This window comes from Microtus oregoni, unplaced genomic scaffold (genome assembly GCF_018167655.1).
Source record: "Microtus oregoni isolate MIOR12 unplaced genomic scaffold, Mior012 000097F_ref0000449, whole genome shotgun sequence".
Lineage (NCBI taxonomy): Eukaryota > Metazoa > Chordata > Mammalia > Rodentia > Cricetidae > Microtus > Microtus oregoni.
Window position 1 is genome coordinate 2,067,371 of NW_024544710.1, and position 15,005 is coordinate 2,082,375.

The window sequence follows — 15,005 nt, forward strand, 5'->3', positions numbered from 1 at the left end:
CGAGATTGGATGTTTTAAGAGACTGAAATTTCAATGTGTCTGAGTTCATAAAGACTGGAACTTTTAAAATTATTTATGATTTTAATGTGAGATCTTGTGGGGGAAGAAGAAAGGAAGAGTTATAGCTTAATTAGTGGTCAGTTGTACTGGCTGTTTTTGTGTGCTAACTTGATATAAGCATGAATCATCAGAAAGGAAGGAGTCTCAGTTGAGGAAATATCTCAGTGAGATCCAGCTATTAGGCATTTTCTCAATTAGTGATCAATGAGAGAGGGCCCAGCCCATGGTGAGTGGTGCCATCCCTAGGTTGGTGGTCCTGGGTTCTATAAGAAAGCAGGCTGATCAAGTCATGGGAAGCAAGCCAGTAAGTAACACTTCTCCATCCATGGCCTCTGCATCAGCTCCTGCCTCCTGGTTCCCTGTCCTGTTTGAGTTCCTGTCCTGACTTCCTTCAATAATGAACAGCAAGGTTGAAGTATAAGCCAAATAAACCCTTTCCTCCCCAGCTTGCTTTTTGGTCTCAGCATTTTGTCACATCAATGGAAACCCTAATTAATAAAAGAAGAAAGATTGTCTGTTGGGGGAGCTATTCCAGGTGCATGAACTGGCGTTTTGGAGCCCATTCCCTATGGATACCTTGCTCAGCCTTCATATGAGTGGGGAGGGGCTTGGTCCTGCCTCAAGTTGGTAAGCCAGACCTTGTTGACTCCCCAAAGGAAGGCCTTAGACCCTCTGAGGAGTAGATGGGGGGATGGAAAGTGGGGGAGAAGGGGCGGTGGGAAAAGAGGAGGGAGAGGGAACTGGGGTATGTAAAATAAATTTTTTTAATTAAAAAAGAAAAAACCCTAATTAAGACAGTCTGTTACGTTAAATCTTTTTTTAAATATTTATTTATTTATTATGGACACACTATTCTGTTTGCATATATGTCTGTAGGCCAGAAGGACACCAGACCTCATTACAGATGGTTGTCAGCCACCATGTGGTTGCTGGGAATCGAACTCGGTTCCTTTGGAAGAGCTTGCAATGCTCTTAACCACTGAGCCATCTCTCCAGCCCCCTGTTACGTTAAATCTTAACATCTTTGAAAAAGGAGCCCATGAGGCCCTATCACTTACTATTGGCAACTAATGGATTGAGGGGTGAGATACCCAAATGTAGACACTGATGATCTCACAAGGCTCTGATTGCTCCAAACTCAAGGTCAAATGTCTTTTCTTTTTTCCTTTAAATTTCTTCTTTGGTTAAGTTTGCTTAATTAATTAATTTATATTTTAGATATGAGTGCTCTGCAGATATACCTACGTGCCAGAAGAGGGCACCAGATCATCATTATAGATGTTTGTGAGCTGCGCTGTGGTTGTTGGGAATTGAACTCAAGCCCTCTTAACCCCTGAGCCTTCTCTCTAGCCCCACATAAATGTCTTAAACTGTGAAACACTAAACTAAACAAAAACAAGTAAATGCAAGAGAGATTTTTATAAGGAATAAGGGGATTGACCAGGGTAGGAGGGAAATCAAGGGTAGGGAGAGTAAGCAGAAGGAATTATATATGCCTAAGAAATTGTCAAAGAACAAAAATTTATAATAAAAATCCTAGCCAGGCGGTGGTGGCGCACACTTTTAACCACTTGGGAGGCATAAACAGGCGGAATCGAGGCCAGCCTGGTCTACAAACCGAGTTCCAGGACAGTCAGAGCTGTTGCAGAGTAACCCTGCCTTGAAAAAACTAAAATAAACAAAAATAAAAAATCCTATTCAAAATATCTTCCCCAGTTCATGCTCTCCAGTAGCAGAAAATCTATATAAAACCCATAAAGGCTTTCAGAGTAATAAAACGTTTGAGTTAATGGTCTCAAAAGAACTAGGATAGAACTCATCATCATTGGATTTTCCAGGAGGTTAAGCGGGAGAAGAATAATTTGAGGACCACTTTGTGTGGTGGTGGGTTCAGACAGAAAATACGGGTTAGAGGCTTTTTCATCAGATACATAACATCTGTGAAAACAAAGTTGAAAGTGGCAAATGTTATTAGTGCTAAGAGCTTCACTAAGAACTTTGGTTAAAGAAGAATCATTCATGCTTGACTGGTGAGGCACACCCTTAATTCCAGGAGTTCAAGACTACCCTGGCCTACATATTGAGTTCCAGTTCAGCCAGGTGTACACAATGAGACTCTGTCTTAAAAAAACAGAAGTACATTCACACTTTGCCTACTGGTGGTGAAATCCAGTATTAAAAGCAGCAATTACTGTCACAGGAAATCTTGCAAATGAAATCAATATAAGGCTGCGATTTAAAAAAAAATTTATTTATTTTGTATACGACAGTGTTCCATCTGTATGTATGCCTGCAGGCCAGAAGAGGGCGCCAGATCTCAAGAAAGAAGGTTGTTGAAAACCTGTTGGTTCTCACAACCAAATCTTCACTTACGTCAATGCCTGCCAGTTACTCTGGGTTCTTTTTGTTTGTTTGTTCATTTTTTGAGCAGGATTTCTTTTCATAAGCCTGGCTGTCCTGGAACTTCCTCTGTAGACCAGGTTGACCTTGAATTCACAGAGATCTGCCTGCCTCTGCATCTAGAGTGCTGGGTTCATGATGTGTGCCACCACCACCTGGTTACTCTGAATTTTCTATGTATAGTCTCTCCAATTAACATCACCTATTTTCTTCTATAATCCCATTTGCCTTGGACTTCTCTTTCAGCTTTACTCTAGTTTCTCGGGTTTTCATATTTATTAGTCAATTTACACTTTAACTATACACTTTTGTTAGATGTCATTTGTGTTTATTACTTCATGAAAAAGAAGTAGCACAAATGATAAACTATTTGTACATGGAACTAATAGTGTTTTGTTATTTGCTATGAATACTGCCTAGGTTGCCACATGTGTGGATTTAAATAGAAAGTTCTTATGTTTACTATTTATTAAGAAGTCCACGTGTCCTCTAGCCAAGTTGACGAGGAACTGATTATATAGCCCAGGGTGGTCTTGAACTTGCTGCAATCCTGTCTCTGCTTTTTTTTTTTTAAAGATTTATTTATTTATTTTGTTTACTGTGTTCTGTCTGCATGTGTGCCTGCAGGCCAGAAGAGGGCACCAGATTTCTTTACAGATGGTTGTGAGCCACAGTGTGGTTGCTGGGAATTGAACTCAGGACCTCTGGAAGAACAATCAGTGTTCTTACCATCTGAGCCATCTCTCCAGCCCCTGTCTCTGCTTTTACAGTGCTTCCATTGCAAGTGTGAGCCACCACGCCAAACTATAATCACTATTTTAAAGGAGCTCGGAGAGCACGTCCTGTTCTCACAGAGGCCCTAGGTTTGGTTCCTAGCACCGTACATAATTCCAATTTCAGGGAATCCCATGAACCCTCTTCTGACACTGGTAGGCAACAGCCACACACACAGTGCACAGACATACACACAAGCAGAACACCCATACAGATAATATCTAAAAATATTTTTTAAAATTAAAGTAGACCTATAGAGTGTAATTCCATGTGGATTTCAATAGAAGGCCCTGCATACTAAACAGCTGTTGAATGCGCAGAAAAGGCTAATTGCTTCAGGCATGCCTATACCAGTACATGTCAACAAGCTTCCAACTGTATTTGAGAAATCCAGTTACATCAAACCACCCACCAGACTGTCTGAGATCATTTCTCTACAAGAGTGGAAGAGAGAAACCATTCAAATTTGACTGCATTTGGCCATAAAGTCTTTAAAGGAAGTACTTTCAAACCAAATGAGGTCTTAGAGTTCACCAGGGCTCCCATTCTTAGAGGAAGAGGAATTAAGCTCTCTCTCTACAAGACAAGGTGCAGAAAGAAGGCAGCTACTCGCAATCCAGGAAGACAGAAAGAGCTAACGCCAGAAATCAACCTTCATTTTAGAGACATCTATTCTCCAGAACTGTAAGACAGAACCGTTGGCTTTCTAATTGCCCAGTCCAGTCTGGTATTTTGTTATGCCAGTGTGAGCTGAGTTGATTAATTCATTAGGCAAAGGCGTTTTACAGAGCAGCTGCAGAAGGCATGCTCTGTGCCCTAGCCTATCTAGCTCATGATTCCTTTTCTGGATGTCCCCATAACCACTTTAACCTCTAAGAAGAGCCAAGTACAGAGGTCAGTATATACTTCCTTACTGGATTTGTTACTTGCTGTTACAAATCACCACAAACTTGGAGGCCGAAAACAACACAGATCTATGGCCCTATCATTTTAGACGTCAGAAGTTAAGTGTGACCCATCCAGGTGAAATTGACAGATCAGCTGGGGTGCAGTACTTTTGAAGATTCAGAGGAGAACTAATTTCCTTGCCCTTTTCAGCTTCCAATTTCTTAGCTAGTGATTGCCTTCCTCTAAGTCAATAAATAGCCTTTAATGTCAGCATTCTCAATTAGAGGGTAGAGGCAGGCAGATCTTTGTGAGTTTGAGGTCATTTAGTGAGACCTTGTCTCAAAAATCAATCAAACAACAACAAAACTGAAACGAATCCCCCCTAAACACCATCAAAACCCAAACTGATCACTAATTTCCCTCCTTTTTGAACTGGATTGATTCATTCCTTAGCACTATTGTTGGCTCGTCTGCAGACACTGCATATAGACTCTGGGAGGGATTTGACATGCCCGTCTCAATAACCAGAGTAGGATTCTGCACTTACAAAGCACTGAGAATTTTCTTGTCTTTCCCACCCCCTACCCCAGACCTACTCCCTGCTCCAGCACTCAGATTATTTGTGAATTTCAATTATTTGAGAGATCAGCTCATTGCGTACCTTTGAAATAAACAGAATGCATTACCAAAATGTTAGGTCTCAACTTCAGGGCCTTTTTTGGTTAGCAGAGAATTCGTTATTAGTTCTCAGTTGCTTCACATGCTGCCAGCAAGTTTTCAACTTACCGAATCCATGCTTTGGTTTGGCTAAGAGTGCTCTCACCCCATTCCTTGTTTGTCATGACTTTAATCCAAAGCCATACAATGAGACAACCCCATTAAATTAGAGGTAGGAACACACTGTTCAGTGTGATCACACAGCAGGAAACTTTAACAATATATTCACTAACTAGGGAAGCAAGGACCTTACATGGAAAAGACACTTGTTATATGACATAATATTGCTGAATTTAACTCAAGACTGGATCCGGGCTACATCCTGCACTTCGGCCATCTTGCATTTACCCTATGGCGCATCTTAGTTATCTGCCAGGCATCAAACTCTTGTCTATGCTATCCCAGTCACCTCTGCTCGATCTGGGAGATACTTTAGTTTTATAATCTCTCCTGGGTATGCGGCAGGTGTTTTAGGCACCTGTCGAGGTATGAGGCGGACACAACTATGTCTTCAGATGCAGGGCAGGAAGTTTTAGCTATCTCTCCAGGTAGCAGATGCTCATTTTAAATTTCTCTCTAGGTACCGGGAAGGATTCTTACCTATGTCTCCAAGTTTTCCAGCAGATATCTTACACCCCAAGTCCCAGCACAGAGCAGACATGAGCGCTATGTCTCCAAGCTTTCCAGTAGGCATGTTTCCTACACTCCAAGTCCCAGCACAGAGCAGACATGATAGGTATGTCTCCGAGCTTTCCGGCAGAACTTGTTTACTACACCCCAAGTCTCAGCGCACAGCAGGTATTTCCGGCAGACATATTTACTACGCCAAGTCCCAGCACAAAGCAGGTACTTCCGGCAGACATTTTACTATACCAAGCCCCAGCACAGAGCAGGTATTTCCGGCGGACATTTTCTGAACCCCAAGTCCCAGCAAACAGCAGCCATTTTGGGTATGGCTCTAAGTTTTCCTGCAGACATATTACCCCCTATTGAGGGCCCGCTGCTTGTTTGTTTCCTGGCCACCCAAACTATAGAAACAATCACACATCAGTATCTATTCATTGTAATGCTGTTTGGCCAATAGTTTACAATCTCCCAAGTTCGAGTACCGAGCAGACATGATAGGTATGTCTCCAAGTTTTCTGACAGACATATTCACTACTACACCCCAAATCTCAGCACAGAGCAGGAATTTCCAGCAAACAAATTCACTAATACACCCCAAATCCCAGTACAGAGCCAGTATTTCCGGCAGACATGATCACCACTACACCCCAAGACTCAGTACGGAGCAGGTATTTCCGGCAGACATTTTCCCGAACCCCAAGTCCCAGCAAACAGCAGCCATTTTGGGTAGGGCTCTAAGTTTTCCGACAGACATATTACCCCCTATTGGGGCCCTCTGCTTGTTTGTTTCCTGGCTGCCCAAAGTACAGAAACAATCGCACATCAATATCTATTCATTGTAATGCTGTTTGGCCAATAGTTTACAATCCCCCAAGTTCGAGTACAGAGCAGACATGATAGGTACGTCTCCGAGTTTTTCTGGCAGAGATATTCACTACTACACCCCAAATCTCAGCACATGGCAGACATGATAGGTATGTCTCCAAGTTTTTCTGGCAGACATAATTATTACACAAGTCCCAGTACAGAGCAGACATATAATCCGTGCCTCCAAGATTTCCAGGAGACCTCTTAAACCCCAAGCCTGAGTACTGGACCAGCATCTAACATAACCTATGACTCCGTGTTTCCCGGTAGACATTTTAGCGTGTCTCCAGGTCTCAAGCTGGCATCTTAACTAGTATCTTTCATAACCCGTGCCTCCAAGATTTCCAGCAGACCTCTTACACCCCAAGCCTGAGTACTGGACCAGCATCTAACATAACCTATGACTCCGTGTTTCCCGGTAGACATTTTAGCGTGTCTCCAGGTCTCAAGCTGGTATCTTAACTAGTATCTTTCTTTTCATGCTCTGAGCTGAACCTTAGTTATCTGCCAGGGATTTAAGTCACCTCTACACTATCCCTTAAGCATTTTGTCATCTCTGCTCTATCGGTAGACATTTTAACTTCTCAGGGTGCAAGACCGGTATTTTATCCATCACTTCAGGTACAGGGCGGCCATTAACTATGTCTGCAGGTCTCAGGGCATGGGCATTTCACCTGTCTCTCAGGGTAGCGATCAGGCCTTTTAATTTCCCTCTCCGTTTCCCGTACAGGCATTTTAATATTGTCCCCAGGTTCTGGGCAGGCCTTGTAGCCACCTGTATGAGTCCCGGCCAAGGATTTAACTATCTCTCTGGCCTATGGGAGACGCACTAGCCACCGCTCCATTTCCCAGGAAGATATTTTAACTTTGTTACCAGGTCTTGTGTTCAGATCAAATAGTTTGGTAATTGTTTAAGGTCCCAAGGAGACATTTTACCTCCCTCAGCAGGTAGCCATTTCGTTGCTCTCATAGGCGTCTGAGCCATTTCGCTTCTACCTCGCCCGCATCTCACTCACCACTGCGTTCTGACGGTCCTTCTCGCCTCTTCCGTCATGCACTCGCTGCTGCTGCCGCCGGGAGTGGATGTGGGTCCAGCGAGGACTACTGGGTTCGAGAAGCCAAGAAACATGGTACGTTGGGTTCCAGAGCAAGAATAACACGGAAAGAGAGGAAAGCAGAGAGCAATTTTGTGGAGCTCAGGAAATACCCAGAGTGCCAGGAAAGTGGCGATAGGGTCTTGCTGAGACCATGTGGAGCTTGGAGCATCTCTGCTGATCTTACAAAAATAAATACCAGGGACCAGGGACCTGGGACCTGGGACCAGGGACAGGAGCAGCACTGCTAGGGTTGCTAGCTGGCGTCAGCTGTTTTGAGTGAGGGAGCACAGAGAGAGAGAGAGAGAGAGAGAGAGAGAGAGAGAGAGAGAGAGACTTAAAGCTCTTGAGGCTGGAGTCCTGCAGAGAGGGCGTGGTCAGGGAGCAGGGAAAGAGGACAGAGGACCCCTGAAAGAGGAGGGGAAAAAGGAGGAGCAGAGTGTGGGGCGGGAAGGAGAGCAAATGGGTCAGTGCTACTCCAGACGGTTGAGTGGCAAATAGGAAGCAGCTTGCCTGATCATGTGGCCCTGAGCCTGGAGACCCAGAACGCAGGGAGCAGCTCCAACACAGCCTCACTTCTACTATGGCTAACGACCTGCATGTTTTCTTTGTGGCAGAGGGCCTGTACCCCACCCATTTCTGCCCCTGACCCCTTGCCTTCTCCTGTCCTTTCTTTTCAGCCATTTCTAACGTGGGAAACAGAACTTACCACTAAGTATGGAGGAAAATTAATGGATGGACATACCTATTTCCCTAGTTGACAGGAGACTTAATCTACTAGTGAAAATTTCCTTAAACTGTGCACCTTCAAATCGCAAGAAACACCTGCCTTTGCGTCTGAGTGCTGGGACTGCAGGCATATGCCACCACGCCCAGATGATACACTGGTTTCTAATCTACACATGGGCCAAACACGCTATTTTATAAACTGCTAGCTTTAAAACTTGGGATAAGCAAAAAATTTCATTAAATAAACCTGAGATGTTATGGGTCATGCCAGTTACCCCAGGACACAGAAGTTTGAGGGAAGAGGATTAAAAGCACAGGGTAACCCTCAGCTACATAGCAATTTTGAGGCCAGCCTGGGCTATATGAAATCCTACACCCTGCCTTACTCCATCACCCATAAGTATTATTGAGAAATGGTTGCTCAAAGCACTTTGACAAAAATATAACACGGCAGATTCACAGAGGTGTTTTAGCCCATGTAGTAGACGGTTGTATGTGTCCCCTGGCACACAGAAGGGCTCATGGACTATCTCTGGCCTGGGGATGATATGATCAGTGATCTGTTGTGGCCGCACCACGGGACCCCCAAACAAGACCACCACAGAGTCAGTATCCCAGGCAAACACACTGGCTTTATTGATTACAAGATGGATTGACCTCAATCCAACACACCATCACAGAGGGTAGGGGAGAGCAGCCCCAAGGCTTCAGGGTAAGGGGGCTGATTTTAAAAGGAAAACCAGCAAGGTGGGGTAGTATCAGCATTGGCGCGTTTTGGGATTGGGTAAAAGTATACATTTTTTGAATTCATTGATTGGGGTATAAGGGAATTTCAAAACAGTAGTCACTTTGATCAGGGCAGGAACAGTTCCTTGGGAATGTTTATGACTTTGCTGGGCTGCACTCACCTCCGCCCCCTGTTAGGTCCTGTCTAAAATGGAGTTCTTTCTCAAAATGGAGTTTGTTCTGCTCCTTCAGTACAGTGGTTTCCTAGCATTCCTGAGGCTTTGGTTCTATCCCCAGGGCTCGGGGAAGAAAGGGGATGCTGCGCTTGTAGCTCATGCTTATAACAGCAGTACTTGGGAGGCCTAGGACTGCCCTCAGTGTGAGGCCATCATGGAGTAGACTGCAAGGCCCTGTTTCAGGAAAGCCAAAGAAAAAATAAAGGAATCTGCCAATGAAGAATCTGCCAATGAAAAAATAAAAAACAAATCGCAAGAAAAGACTATAAACGCCAATATCAAAACAAACTGCCTTGCCGGGCGGTGGTGGCGCACGCCTTTAATCCCAGCACTTGGGAGGCAGAGGCAGGTGGATCTCTGTGAGTTCGAGACCAGCCTGGTCTACAAGAGCTAGCTCCAGGACAGGCTCCAAAAAAAACCACAGAGAAACCCTGTCTCGAAAAACCAAAAAAAAAAAAAAAAAAAAAAAACTGCCTCAAATGTCAATTTTCTTTTAAAATTTTATTTTTATTTTATGTGTGTGGATGCTGCAGTTGCTTGTATTTCTATGCTCCACTTGCATGCAGAGACCACGGAGGCCTGATGAGAGCATCAGATCCCCTGGAACTGGAGTTACAGGTGATTGTGAGCAGCTACGAGGGTGTTTGAGTATCTAACCTGGGTCCTCTACAAGAGCAGCCAATGAGTGCTCATAACCACTGTGCTATCTCTATAGCCCCAGTGTGAATTTTCAATGGGCAAAGCTTTGTTGGCATATGATACGAAGTTCATAAAGGGTGAAAATTTTTACCAGGAAATAGAATGTAGAGGGGTTGGAGAGATGCTCAGGACTGGCTGCTCTTCTGAAGGACCAGGGTTCAATCCCAGCACCAACACGGCAGCTCACAACTGTAATTCCAGTATCTGACACCTTCACAGAGACAGAAGTACATGCAGGCAAAACACTAATGCATATAAAATAAAATAGATAGGACGTAGCATTGTTGAAGCCCATGCAGGGGGAGGGGGCATGCTGAGTGCAAAAGGCAGGTTCTTCAAATAAAATGAATACAGAAATCTCCAAGAACATGATATTTTGTCAAAAAGTTTCCTGCACCATCCAAACAGGTCTGAAATATTAAATTTCACATTCTAGAATATTGAATAAAAGCTAGAAAGGAGACTGAAACACTCTATTTTGTTTTGTTTTTCAAGACAGGGTTTCTCAGGAGCTATGCAGTCAGTCCTGGAACTGGCTCTGCAGATCAGACTGGCCTCGAACTCACAAAGATCTGCCTGCTTCTGCCTACAGGGGTTTAAGGCGTGCACCACCACAAACCCAGCCACTCTTATGTTCTTTGTACCATCTTTGTACTCAAACAAATGTTGAAAAATGGCTTCTTCCCCAGAAGCCATCAGTTCGCAGAAGTAGAAATTCAACAAGCAAGCATGGACATCCACACTAAGCTGCATCCAAGCTAATCACCCACCTTCCCCAACAATATTGAAGTAGCTCCATGTTCTTAGTGAAGCAGGAGGATCTGCTTGGGTTCAAGGACAGCCTAGGCTGAGTAAATTTCAGGACAGCTGTCTTAGGGTTTCTATTGCTGTGACAAAACACCCTGACCAGAAAGCAAGCTGGGGAGGAAAGGGTTTATTTGGCTTATACTTCAACATTGCTGTTCATCGCTGAAGGAAGTCAGGACAGGAACAGAAACTAGGGAACCCTAAAACAAGCTAGCTGGTATGACTAGCCATATTGCGAGCTCTGGGTTTGATTGAGAAACTGCCTCAGTGAATAAGGTGGAAGAACAATCAAGGATGATCCCCGACATCAAGTTTGGGCCTTCGCCAGCATGCACGCCCACATGCATTTGCACCTATGCTTGTGTGTGTGTCCACACACACACAAAACATGCATGTGCAAATGCACATGAGAAAAGAAAAATAGGAAATAACTTTAAAAATTTAAAAACACATAAAAGGCCAGCAAACATGGTTTAGCAGGTAAAAGCATTGTCCTGCAAGCCTGGAAACCTGAGTTTAATCCCTAGAGCTGATATAAATGTGGAAGGAGAGAGCCATCTTCACAAACAGTCATCTGTCCTCCACGAGCACGCCGTGACATGAAAACTCACACAGGCTGCTTGTGCACACAAGCAACAACAATAAGTAAAATTGCCTTTTTAAAAAAAATCAAAATTTTACATTTATGTTTGAATCAAAATGTCTGGAAGGATATTAGCAAAATGCCAACAGCTCTGTCATTGAGAAGCGGAATTTAGGAGCATTCTCTCTGTTTCTAGCTACCAAAAATCAAACCCTGGGTTCCATGCATGATAGGCAATCACTCTGCCACTGAGCTAGACCCTCAGGCTACCTTTCCTTTATATTTTTCTGTGGTCTTAGTCTCCCTACAATGAACAGCTGCTTTGTCATTAGAAGACAAAGTTAAGGTTAATGTTCATAAGAAAGAAAAACACAGAGAAAGATGACATTTTTATTGGCTTGGCATATATTTTCCCCCAACAAAACAGGAGGCAACTCAAGAGTGGAGAGCAGGAGGGGATGACATGAAGAATGTGAACAAGGTAAGAACGAGCTGTTTAAGAGAGCGAGGTGATTAAGAGCATGCAGGGCCTAGTCGTGAGTGATCCTCGTTAACCTTCCCAGTCACGGAAATGTCCTTAACAACTGGAGATCGGCACAGGTTAAAGTGCAGCTATGAATATTTGGATTCCTGCAGGGGTTGGAAGGGAAGCTGGAGCCTTGACTGGGGAGTTGGAGGCATTTGCAAAATAGCAATCGTGATAGTAATTCAGGAATTTAGGTGGGTAAGAAAGCAAGTGAAGAGGGAAAGAGAATGGTGTAAAGAGAGAGTGTGTGGGAGGGGTTAAAGAATTGGAGGCTTCACGTGGTGTCAAAGAATTGCAGCGGGGTTACTTGAGCAAGTGAGCTGGGAAGCTAGGTGAGTTGTAGACACAGCCCCGTTTGAATTAGTGATTGCTGAAGCCTAAATTCTGACAACTTCTGTAGGTTGCAGAGATTGAACCACCCTTCTTCCTGTCCCAACACTATCATTCGTGCATTTTTACTATTTGTCTAGAGGTCAAATGCATTGCGCATTGCACAACACTCCAGGCCGTTTCCACTTTGTTACTGACACATAATTATACACACTTATGAGGTATAATGTAATCATTCAATGCGTAATGACCAAATCAGGGTAATTGGCACTTCCAGCTGCTCAAACAAGTGCCATATCTCTTTTGTTTTAGACAGGGCCTCAATCAGGCTAGCCTTAAACTAGCAATCCTCCTGCCTTTGTCTCCTGATGCTAAGATGTTAGATGTGTGCCACCATGCCTACACATTCTCTGTCTCTGTCTCTGTCTTTCTCTCTCTCTCTCTCCCTCTCCCCTCTCCATCTCTCCCCCCTCTCAGTTTTCAGAGATAGAGATTGAATCACAGGGTATTGGCATGTTAGGCAAGTGTTCTACCACTTGAGCCACTCCTAGACCAATGCCTGGTTAATCAAAAGGAACTCACCTCAGGGCAACTCTGAGAGCCCTTTCTCACACCCAATACCCACATCCCTTTCGGTGTGCGCCTGGAGGGCTTCAAAGAGACATGGCTACCCACCGCCTGGAAGAGAGGGACTGACCTCGCTGCAGGTTAAAAGTGGGCACTGCCTCTATCAATCCCATAGGGATGGAGCGCTGTGGATTCTGAGCCTCTTCCCCTGTAAGAAAACACATGGCACAATGTTCTGAACCAGGGGAGTAGGCTCGCTCCCTTACCACCCCCAGTCTGTATGATCACACACTGCATCCAAGGTGAGCCAGGAGGGTGTGACTGACCAGTGGTTGCAATACAGTCAAAACCAACGAAGGCATAGAAACAGGTAGCAGCGCCACGGAGCATCCCTTCCACGCCAAAAGGCATGAAACCTCCAGAGCCCATAGACTCGAAGCTAGAGTGCAAGAGGAACAGAAACGGTTAGAGTTTGTTCAGCTAAGCCTGTACCTTTTCTCTAAGGCCTAGCTGCTTGTTGTCTCCCACTCCCATTCTGGATTCCCCCTCCTCCCCCATGAGGGTGCCAGCTTTGTGGCTCTCTAATCTACAAGTGTCATTGGGTCCACCCATGGTCAAGCAATAATCCTCTTTTGTGAGGCTCCAGTTCTTCGGGTCTCCCATAACGAAGCCAGAGATGAAGACAAACCCGAGAACCAAGAGGTTGGCCCCTGTGAACACTTTGGTAACCAGGGCTGATTCACTCGCCCCCAGGGCCAACAATCCTGTGGAGAGAATTGTTCAGGATCCTAAGAGACTAAATCCTTCCCCTAAGTTTGCTTTTCCTGCCTCTGTGAGGCAGACTCCTTCCTTCCCAGCTTCCTTCCCTCCCCATCCTTACCACTCCACACTCTCAAGCCCTTCCAGGCCCAACCCCGCCCCTTGCCTCACCAGTGAGCAGCAACACAAGGGTCAAAGCAAAGAAATCTGGATATTCTGCGAGAACACAGGGTACATGCAGTGAGATGGTCCCCTTCAGAGTCTCAGAGATGTGGTTCCCAATCAGATTGTCAAAAGCAGAGCTCCAAGCCCGGGCCACACTGGCTGTACCTGGTATAGCAATTGCATTTTGTACTATAATCCCAATACTCAGGAAAATGATGAGGTCAAGTTCCCTCCGACCTACACAGGCTCACACTGATCCCCACCATTATTACCCATCTTACCCTGGGGGGAGGGAGGTGACAGGTCTCTACTTAACTTAGCCTGGCCTTGAACTCAACAAATTTAGGACCCTCCCACTTCAGCCTCCTGAGTACTGGGATCACGGGTGCACACCAACACAACCAGCTCCTGCTATTAATTTTTAAAGCCCAAACCAGTATCTTAATGAATGAACACCAAACAAAGGTATACAATTGTTCTTCACCTTCAACCCCCCCTTCATCTCCACACACCCCTACAAATAAAAATATAAAGTAAACATCTAGAAGTATTTTGATACTAGAAAAAATAATGAAAAGTTCGGCTTCACTATTCCACTCAGATTTCTGGATCTATAATCCCTTCACTACTTGGATAGTCACCCACTCCAACACCCCCCCCCCCATCGCACCCCAAGCATCTATCTCACCAATGACGTAGGAGAGGATGAGGTTCCAGCCGGTGGTGAAGGCCCAGAGTTCACCGACAGTAACATAACTGTAGAGATATGCAGAACCAGAGCGGGGGACCCAGGCACCAAACTCAGCATAGCACAGTCCAGCCAACACAGAAGAAAAAGCAGCCACCAAAAAGCAGATCACAATGGATGGCCCCGCTTTATCTTTGGTCATCTCACCAGCCAGGACATACACACCTGCACCCAATGTGCTGCCCACACCCAGGGCCACTAAGTCGAGGGTGGTTAGGCATCTGGCAAGGCGGGTGTCGCCCATGCCTGGCTCCAACATGCGTCTACGCACCAGCTTTTGACCGAATCTTCTAAGTGCCTGCCACCGCATTCTGGCTGGCATTGAAGAGGATGCTAGGTTCTGGTGAAAAAAACAAGACAAAAGCCCTTTAATGGGTCTCATTATCCCTAAGCTCAGAAAGTGAATTACAAAGCCCACTCCACTACAGGGACAAAGGAAGGTAGGTGTGCGGGGAGCGAGCCACTTTACCTCTAACATCCAATTCTTCATAGGCAAATAGGAATTACAATAATAATGCAAGTAGGAATTACAGTATCTCTGAGGCTGGTGAACTCATTGCGCAGAAGAGGCAAGTGAAAACCCTTTGTAGCACAGTGGTTGGCCTCTAGTAAGTGCTTGGACACTATGTTTCTTCCTTTTCTGGCCAAGAACCTATGGGATTTACCCTAGAGCTCAGCCCAGCAGCCCTGAAATGTAACGTTT

The 15,005-nt window shown here is 44.9% G+C and overlaps 1 protein-coding gene across 1 annotated transcript; it reads right to left on the bottom strand.

Moving 5' to 3' along the window:
* Positions 1-7,325: 7,325 nt before the first annotated feature.
* Positions 7,326-14,629, bottom strand: LOC121442865 (cationic amino acid transporter 3-like). Its single transcript, XM_041644514.1, has 6 exons — positions 14,243-14,629; positions 13,561-13,719; positions 13,206-13,394; positions 12,957-13,058; positions 12,739-12,838; positions 7,326-7,437 (listed from the first exon to the last, which is right to left on the bottom strand). The coding sequence occupies exons 1-6, from the start codon at positions 14,622-14,624 to the stop codon at positions 7,326-7,328; spliced, it is 1,044 nt and encodes a 347-aa protein (XP_041500448.1). The 5' UTR covers positions 14,625-14,629.
* Positions 14,630-15,005: the final 376 nt, after the last annotated feature.

Excerpts from the sequence above, each read along its gene's own strand:
- LOC121442865 (XM_041644514.1), bottom strand. The coding sequence starts at position 14,624 with ATGCCAGCCAGAATGCGGTGGCAGGCACTTAGAAGATTCGGTCAAAAG. Across the intron at positions 13,720-14,242 it reads CATCCTCTCCTACGTCATTG|GTACAGCCAGTGTGGCCCGG; the intron begins GTGAGATAGATG and ends TTGCTATACCAG. Across the intron at positions 7,438-12,738 it reads CAGTCCCTCTCTTCCAGGCG|TAGTCCTCGCTGGACCCACA; the intron begins GTGGGTAGCCAT and ends TCTCGAACCCAG.